The following is a 9814-nucleotide window of genomic DNA, read 5'->3' on the forward strand; positions in this document are numbered from 1 at the left end:
AACTTGTGATTTGTGGATGCTCAGATTTCAACACCTTCGGGTGTGATTTGAATCATTGTTTTTGTCGTTGCAATACCAGCCACGGCATCCTCCCTTGCTGTTTTGTGTGGAACAAAGATATTAACCGGGGAACCACCATCACCACTGTGACTCCAGAAGGCGCAATTCTGCCATCAAATTTTGTTGGTCTGGACCAAACAAAAATTGAATGCTACACGAAAGTCTAGGTGAAAGCAAGAGGCTCTTCGGACATGATGATGCAGCATGTCCTATATGTTTATTGGAGTACCAGGTGTCGACATTGCTTCCATGCCGAGGGTATCAACGAGAGGCTTAAGATAAACGGAATGTGTCCGGTTTGTAGAAATTCGCCTTCTCCTTTACATGTCAAATTGTAGCATATAGATCGTTTGTTTATCTGTTCTTTGTTTACTTTTGTTAATCAATTGATGTAATATTGTAAATATCACGTATTAGATTTGTAGTTGATATAAGTTGATACAAGTTGATAAGTTAAATTAAGATTCATTCAAAATAATGTCCTTTGAAAGCCAAGGCAACACGGAACACGGTTGAATTTAAATGTTCTTATTTTATTACTAAGACAAGTGGAGTTGAGATCCTGTTCGCCATTTTATATTTGTTTTATGTCTCTTGAGTGTATCATACAATATAATGTTATAGAATGCAATCATACATTATTACATAATACAAGTGGGTCACAAGCTGAGCAAAAGACCCGTTTACCTTTTATTTTAGACAAAAACAAATGTAGATATTAATCGCATTGCCTTCAAAAAATGCTAAATCATGATAGAATATTTTTTAACAGACTAAATAATTTCTGATTTTGGAAAAAAGAAAAGTATTGTTGATATGCTTAGAGCTATAATATATAAACTGCGGTTCAAATAAATAAGAACCTGGCACCATCTTAATGATGAAACATACTCTTGACTTTAATATTATAAATATTAACTAACTATTACTTGCAAATAATATGAAGCGAGCGACGAGATTTGACTTGGGAATTAAGTTAAATGATGACCATTTATCATCTACACATTGTCAAATCTTGGATATCAATGGAGGCCTACAAAGTTGTCTTTTGTCACTTCTTCTTCCTCATTCCTCTTCTTTCTTCAGCAGCATCAAATAATTGCTCAACTTCCTATTGTGGCCGTAGCTTCAACAGAGTCCAATTCCCTTTCAGGTTAATCGATCAGCAGCCTAAAAACTGCGGTTATGATGGATTCGATCTGCGTTGTGCAAGTCAGAGCACGCTGCTTATCAACCTCCCGAGCTCTGGTGAGTTTTCGGTAAGGAGTATTGACTACCGTTCTCAAACTATTCAAATTTACGACCCCTTGAACTGCCTTCCCGCTAGACTTCTAACGTTCAACCTCTCTAATTCACCTTTCTTAGCTTCTAACTTTGAAAACTTCACTCTTTTTAGTTGTCCAAATGATGAAAGATTGGCCAGTTACTATGAACCCATTGATTGCCTCAGTAACACATCGTTTTCTGTTCTTGCTACTCGTCCGGGGTCTATGGTGACATTTATGACAAGTAACCGGACAGGTTGCTGGATCAGCGGGCATTTAAGGGTGCCGCTTGTCCTTTTCCGACGATATGATTCTGAGTTTACATACCAGCTAGATGAGGATATAACCCTAAAATGGGATACCCCTAATTGTAAGAGGTGTGAAGCAGTTGGAAGCTCTTGTGGTTATGCGAATAGTAACACAAATATGACAACATGTTTCTCCAATCTTTCCGGTAAGATATATAAATAGAAGAACAATTATATCCATTGGTGGTCCCTCGGTGAAAATAAGGTTTTCGATAAATATCCGAGGGGTAATGAGAGGGTGCGTGTAAAGAACTAACAAACATTAACCCTTGCTGTGTCCATGTATATATGTGTTGGTGCTTAGGCGTCAAAAGTTAAATTGCACTAATTTTAATGTTATCTTACTAATATTTTATGAAAATAACGCTAAAAGCGACGGACGTTTAATCATGCATCATCTCATGGCGTTGATAGCCAAAAGACAAAAGGGTACATGCACTAATCGGCCTTTGTCCTGATTGTTGAATGTCATTTGCCTTATGTTCAAGGCTTGATGCAAAACTAATATCGAGCCGGAGGTCTCACTGTAAGCAGCCTCTCTATTTCTACGGAGTAGAGGTAAGACTGTCTACATGTTACCCTCCTCAGACACTACCTTAGCTTTGCTATTGGTTGGATTTATTGACTATGACGATGATGATAATCACCGACAAACAAGGGTAAATTGGTATTATAGTCATTGAGAATCATCTTTTAAGTAGTGCCTTGGTAATTTCATAAAAAATATCTAAATAGCATTAAACATCTAATTAATTTGCAGGTTCTCGAATACGTCCCAGATTATTTGGAATAATAGTTTTTGCCATGGCTATACTGGCCATGACAGCCTCGGTTGCCATTGCATGATTATGAAAATTGTAATTCAGACAAAATCGGGGGTTTTGGATCATAAGTAAATATGAGTCAGAAGCGGATATGGGTTAGCTGGTGTTGAAGTCTATTTTAAGTTTCGAATAAAAGTTGTTAGTGAATATTTCAAATGTTGGTTGGTTCTCTTGCTTTATCTTAGGATAGTTTGTACTTTGTTTATGTTATTTTCTGTTGCTTCCAAGTCTATTTAAGGTTGTTCTTCGTTCATTATAACTCATGCATGTACATCATAGCTCGATGAGGATATAGCTCTAACATGCACTACGCCTAATTGTAAGACGTGAAAAAGTTTGTAGTTCGTGTGGTTTTGCAAATAGTAACACAAAGAGGATAACAAGTTCAGTGACGGATCTAGAATTTTTTTTTCACTTGGTTCACATTTTTAGATGCTCCGATTTCATATAACTGAACATAAAATATTTCGGGCTGGTTTGACGGTTCGGGTAAGGTCCATCACTTGACAACAATACGACACAACTGTATTCATCAAGTAAAATGAACATAACTTTGCTTCTGATCCTGTCAACCCATACCATACAACAATGATTACCCTATTATTATCTTTTTTTAAAAAAATAAAACAAATAAATGAGTTGGAAATTTATTATTGGTCAAAAACAAAAACAATCAGGCGTTTTAATCTACACGCCCAACCAAAAAAATGCCCAAGTGGGCGGTGCGCGGGCGTGTTTGGGCGTGAATGGGGCAAAAAACGCTCAATTTGGTTACCACTACGAGTGGCCTAAAAGCTACAAGCTAAGTGGATTCCTTGGAACCCGATGTTTAAATGTAAGTCCGCCCCTGAACATGTTACTCTAGCCTTGACAGTAAGATATATACATAATAAGCAGAAACCTACCCGATTTCGTCTTAAATCTCTTACCAAAAAAAGTGTTCGAAATTCTAACAAAATTTCTAACACAAAAACGGAAATATTAACGACAAACTTCCACCAACACACCTAAACAAAACCTCATAAATTTAAGGTTTGAAATTTTAATTTTTGTCAGAATTTTCTTAAAAAGTTCGAACAAAACCCCTAAGGCTGGTGGGTCCATCATTTGGAGATGGATCGTCATGTAAGCGGCCACTTCATCAGGGGGGGGGGGGGGGTATCACCTCACAGAAGTGATAGACCTGGGGTGTGGGTGATAAGCCTCTTTTTTTAAATTTTCTTTTGTTAAATAATACTCAATATATATATAAGTAAAATTAAATTAAATACTAAAATGAATAATATAGCTTACATTATATTAAAAAAAATAAAATCTAAACTTAACAAAAATTAACTAAAAAAATACTAGTCGTCATTAGGGTCGTGGTGTTTTAAGTTCCAAATGTATTCCACCAAGTCCGCTTGAAGGTTTTGATGTATGTACTCGTTTTGTAACAAAACGCGTTTAAATCTTGTTGTTCTTCGACCGGAACATAATTCTCGTTAAACGAATTTTCGTCGTACTCACAAATCGCTCTATCTTCGTCGTTGAGGATCATGTTATGCAATAAGATACAAGCATACATGGGGCATCACAACTTTTTTGGCGTAAAAGCATGTGATAGGTTTTCAATGATGTTTCATTTTTGTTGTAGAACCCCAAAACACTGTTCAATGTCTTTCTAGCCGTGGTTTAATTCTTGGCAGATTTCTTTCTTTTTTCATCTGATGGTGTTGATGCATTTTATGTGGATACGGATCGTTACGGTTCGGCTTGTTTGCGAAGTGAAGGCCGAGGTCAAGATATCCTCCTATCTTGACCCGGTATGACGTTTGTTATGTGTGAGTGTATAGTTTTGTTGTATGATGATGTTTTGCATGAAGCAGCTTCCCCATGAAAGACCATGCACATGATATACCACGAAGAACCTAATGTTTCATCCCTGATTGTTCGCTGATTATGATCCCACGAAGAACCATGTTTCGTCCCATTAGTCTTTCACAGAAATGGCTCCACGAAAAACCCACATAGTTCGTCGGTTTTGGTTTCTCGTGGGTACATGGAACGAAAATCTTTATGCTTATTGGGCCTTGCATCTTTCGTAGGGTTATTGAGGCCCTGTAAGTCATTCGTTGGGTGTGCTGTTACTTTAGCTATAAAGAGACTTGCAGAACACAGTTTCAAGACAGAACACACCAGAGAGTTTGTGAGAGTTTCTTGTTTAAACCCTGTACTAATACTCTTTTGGATAAATACATTTGAGCTTAAACGTTGAATCTTCTTCTTGTATTTTGTGTTCTTTGCTTGGTTTACATACCCACTTAGATTCTGCACACCTCCATATAACAAGGAAGTAGGTTAACTTGATCCTCTGAGTAGACCTACAGATGGGTGCGAAATATTTTGAATGATTGTAGAGTAGGGTGGGTATATTCGATCAACAAGATAGTACACGCGGCTGTATTCCACCCTAGAAACCGTAAACCTGGTATCTGGACCGGTTCCTTTTATGACATCGTTGAAGACCTCTGATTGATAGAGGATGTTAAGGTCGTTATTCCAACCAGGAACACCAAAGAAAGCATGCCAAATCCACAAATCTTGTGACGCAACAGCCTCTTCCATTATTATCGGATGTCCATGATCGCCTCCCGTAAATTGACCATGCGTCCGTGTATAGTGGTTCATCGGCAAAGTAATCGGCCATCAATCTATCGTGCGCACCTACACGTACGTTACAAATAAAAATATAATAACGATATATTAAGTTCCAGTAAAGATAATTATTAATACAAAATATAATAACGATATAAAATCTATAAATACAAATATAAACTAACCATCTCGGTCTCTGTTTATGACCGTTCGCCTAGTTCATGGTTGTGACGTGGTTTCTTCCTCTTCTTCCTCCGGAATGATCATCTGTGTCCTCTACATTACAACATTTACAAAAAACTCTACGGCTTCATCAGAAGATGACGAACATCACGAAGATGATGAAGAAGAATTGTTTGATTTTTTAGAGAGTTTGGGACTTTTTAGAGAGTGTAGGTGAGAATATTTTTAAAAAATGATGGATTGATTGGTTTATATAATAAATAATCATTTTTATAAAGTAGCTGTTGTAATGAATTTATTTGACCAGGGGGCTCGTCAACAACGTGGGTGTGGCGACGAAACGGACGCTGACGGGCCAACAGGACGATGTAGCCAGTCCTCGACAATCCAGGGACGGCCCCTATACCTATTAGCCTAATATTAGCTAACACTTTCCCTACCTTCAAAAAATTCCTTAGAAGTTTTCAACAAAAGGTTTTTAAATAGAACTATTTTAATTTTTGTCCAATATTTCTCATAAATTTCCATCAAAAACCCTAATATTAACTAACACTTTGGCTAACTTTAAAAGAAAAAAACAGAACTTTTCATCCAAAGATTTTTAAATAAAAATATAATGATTTTCATTGGAAATTTCTTAAAAAGTTCGAAAGAAAACCCTAATATTAGCTAACACATAATAATTTTCATTGGAAATTTCTTAAAAAGTTGCAAAGAAAACCCTAATATTAACTAACACTTTTGCCAACGTTAATAAAAAAATCCTTGGAATTTCAGACAAAATGTTTTTAAATAAAACAAGTTTAGTTTTACGTATTTTTTTTTTTTTTGTCATTGTATTTAATATACTACACAAAGATTAGTTGTTATGTATATGAACTAGTGGAAAGGCCTTTGCGTTGCAGCGGGTGTCCCGACTAATATCATATTCAATTATGTCTATTATGAAACACAACTGATATTCAATACATGAATTTATGTAAGTTTCGTATATTTTCTATTGTGTACCTCAACAACGGCATCAAAGGAAGATAAAAGAATTTGAACTTTTACACATCCATTTTCATCGTAAAATTCTAAATCTCTGCTATATCAACTTACATTGAAAGTCAACTGAAGTCTACTAAGATAAAGAATGAACAGACAGATTTGACAAGATCCTCAAAACGTTTCAACTCTTTAATTGATTTGATAAATAAGGTTCAGCTCTCAAGCACACTGGCATCCATCGGATTGATATTGACCTCAACTACACATAGAATACTTCCGATTAAGCAAAAATAAAGCATAAAAACCCATATATGAAGTAAATATGCACTACTAGAAAACATGGTTTTTGTCATGTAATTTTTTGTTTCAAAATGGTAGCAATTTCCTTGTTGTCACCAGTTTACCACCAAAATACGGTGACCAAAACACCCGTGTAAATTGCCCTAATGCCACCAAATAGCCACCATTTTTATATTTTGCTACCTTATTTTTACCACCACAAAATTGGTCAAAATTATTTGCCACCGCTTCATGTTTGCTACGCTCCGCCTTGTTGCCACTGAGTTTGCCACCAAGTTGTGACACGTTTTCATACTATTTAGCCACTGATATTGCCACCATTTACCGATATTGCCACCATTTAGCCACGGATATTGCCACCATTTTTTACACCAATTTGCGACCAAGTTGTGACCGCTAGTTATTTGCAACCATTTGCTACCATTTACTGATTACTAGAATATTGGTTTGGAATAATGATTTTTAATTCAGATTTTTTTTCTCCTAGCTATTTTCATCAAAATTACATATCAATAAAACTACAAATAATATAAAGAAAGTCTAATAAAATCTCAAAATTACATAAAACATCTTGTTTTCGAATGCATAGAAAAAATATTAACTCGTCAAATGAGTTTACAACATGTATAATATGCCTAAAATAAAAAAGAAAGGTTGGATACAATTTCAATAACTTAGATTGCACGAAATCTTTAAGTGAATTGTTGATTACTAAAACATAAAAAACACGGATAGTCGGCTCAAATAAGACACCAAGTAACAATGTACGCTAAACAAAAGCGAATATGTGTGGAATATTTCATGAACACGCATGCTCTCTACGCATTATATATCGTTGTCGCTTCCATCTTTACACCTAAACAAAAAATATAAAACATCTAAGGCCAACAAATCACAAAAGCTTATTGCAGATTATAACTAATTAACTACACTCCTGTATTCAGCGTAATGCTCATATAAACCGCTGTCCATTGCTATAAAAATGCTCAAAATGCCCAGTTTTTGGCAATATCCCTTCCTGTTTTCTTCAAAATGCCCAAAATGTAGGTTGCAGATTTCGGACCGAAACCGTGATTAGTGAGTGATTATGTTCATGACGGGAGAGATTAGAGAGAAACAAAAGTTCTTTGTATTAATCCGGTTGTATAACATTATAAAGCGGCCCGATTACAAGATAACCGAACAATACCAAAGAAGTATGCATCCGGGGAGAGACCAAGTGGTAATCTCTCCCCCAAACACTAAAACCACATCTCAAACTCTCTAAGAACTCTCTCAATGAGCTCTCACTCTCTCTTACCTTGCAAATGAACCAAAGGGTTGCTATTTATAGTGTAAGACCCTTAGTCCATTTATACGATTTTCATATAGTTTTCGACTATAATTATTTAATTATTCTTCACATACATTACAAAATATGCATTTCTTAAAAACTATTAAGAAATAACTCAATTCAACATTTTATCAAACATTCACCGTTTAAAAACGTGACGACGAATCATTTCACGAAAGCTTGAATCTAGATTGTGTTCGGTTCTTTATCGAGCTTGATCGTCCTCCGGTACTTTCCCTAATACCTACATTTCATAACACACGAAACGAGTTAGTTGTTCAGAGTTTAAAATATGTCCGAACAAGTTCATGAGTCCAAACACTCAAAAATTATCAGTTATGAGCGTTTAAAACTTGTTTATACAAGTTCCGAAGACCAAACTGATCAACAGCAACAAAATGCCAGGTATTACAGTCGTCGAGTGCCACGACGCTGTTCCCCCAAACCTGTCGCGTGTCGCGATGCCATATGGTCATCTTCGTCGCGTAGTGTCACACCCTGGCTTTTGCGGAAGCGTGGGTTTATTTGGTGTGACTTCTTAATACCATGGCATAATCACAACAATGCTATATGAAAATAAAACCATGATAGTCATCCATTCATCAAGTTTTAAAAGTTATCACAACCACATTGTTTAAAAAGTCGACACTTAAAGCAAGTTACAACATGACATAATTTAAAAAGTGTTCACATGACACAACCAAAAGACATGAATAAAAACACAGTTTAAGACTTGTAACCTGTCCAGGCAAGGGTCACATTTCCTAAACTCGGATGACGTCATTATTCCTTACGCAGCTTGACGTGAATGCATACCTTGCCAGATCCACTAATTTCCTGAAATACATGTAGTTTGAAAAATCAAAAAAAAGTTGAGCGAGTTCATGTAAAAGTGAGTAAGTATAAACCTTTAAAGTATGTATAAAAGTCCCTTGTATGTAGCAATAAGGAAAAAGAGATCACTAATGGGTTCCAAAGCCACTGGCATGTGTGAGAAAGTGCAGGGAAACTCAAACCTAGCAAATTTGTTACCGGGCTTCGGCTGAAAGACACAGTCACCTCTATGGGCCGCCCCGGCCTCACGGGTGTGGGCTCGCTACACCCAAATAGATCTATCACTCTTGTGTCCCTTGATCCTAACAACGAGGATTAATGGCCTCAAGTGTTGTACCCACCTCTCACATGATCTAGTAGTACAAACCCTACCTACGCTACCCATACCATGTACTAAATGTTTGTAATAATTGTCGCATGTATTTCACCCCCGAAGTATAAAACTGAAAATAGTAAAGAGAAAAGGGGGACATGAACTCACAGAAGTGCGTATCCTGAAACGTCAATCTCCAACTCAATCTGCTGCCTGACGACCTACACGTACTAATGCCTATTAGACGGATGGGTCGTGCCTTGGCTTAGGGTTTGTGTTTTCAGGGAAAATAGTTAGGCAACTATTTCGTATTCACGCTTCTTAATTATTTTATAAGTGTATTTCCTTCCCAAGGATGGGGGTATTTGTACATGTACTTTATAATCCCGAAAAATATATTTTAAGTCCCACTTAGAAAAATATATTTAATTTACTTGTCCAAAACATCTCAATTACAAATTATATATATTTTTCCCAAAAATATTATATTTTACTTCATAAATTTTCCAAAATAATACTTTATCAAAATATACGTACGAGAGTATTTTTCCGAAATACTACATAAGTTACGTTTTAGCGTGTCTTAAGGCAACAATACTTGTGTAACTTAAATATTTATTTTGTGAGAGCGTTGGTATTATTATGGAGTTGAAATTTCATAATATTTTCAATTTATATTATTTTTACACTAAAAAATAATATATCTAGTGCACACAATAAACAAACAATCACACAAGCGTTTTATTATAAAATATATATTCTAAATA

General features: G+C 35.9%; 1 protein-coding gene across 2 annotated transcripts; it reads left to right on the forward strand.

Moving 5' to 3' along the window:
* Positions 1-1054: 1054 nt before the first annotated feature.
* Positions 1055-2823, forward strand: LOC110923271 (putative RING-H2 finger protein ATL21A). 2 transcript variants are annotated; one of them, XM_022167417.2, is made up of 3 exons: positions 1056-1319; positions 1457-1779; positions 2394-2823. In XM_022167417.2, exons 1-3 carry the CDS (start codon positions 1246-1248, stop codon positions 2477-2479), a joined length of 483 nt encoding a protein of 160 aa, XP_022023109.1. In that variant the 5' UTR covers positions 1056-1245; the 3' UTR covers positions 2480-2823. The 2 variants fall into 2 exon arrangements, with proteins under 2 accessions (XP_022023108.2, XP_022023109.1); XM_022167416.2 differs by having other exon boundaries at positions 1055-1779.
* Positions 2824-9814: the final 6991 nt, after the last annotated feature.

Source organism: Helianthus annuus, chromosome 17 (genome assembly GCF_002127325.2).
Source record: "Helianthus annuus cultivar XRQ/B chromosome 17, HanXRQr2.0-SUNRISE, whole genome shotgun sequence".
NCBI classification, from domain to species: Eukaryota; Viridiplantae; Streptophyta; class Magnoliopsida; order Asterales; family Asteraceae; genus Helianthus; species Helianthus annuus.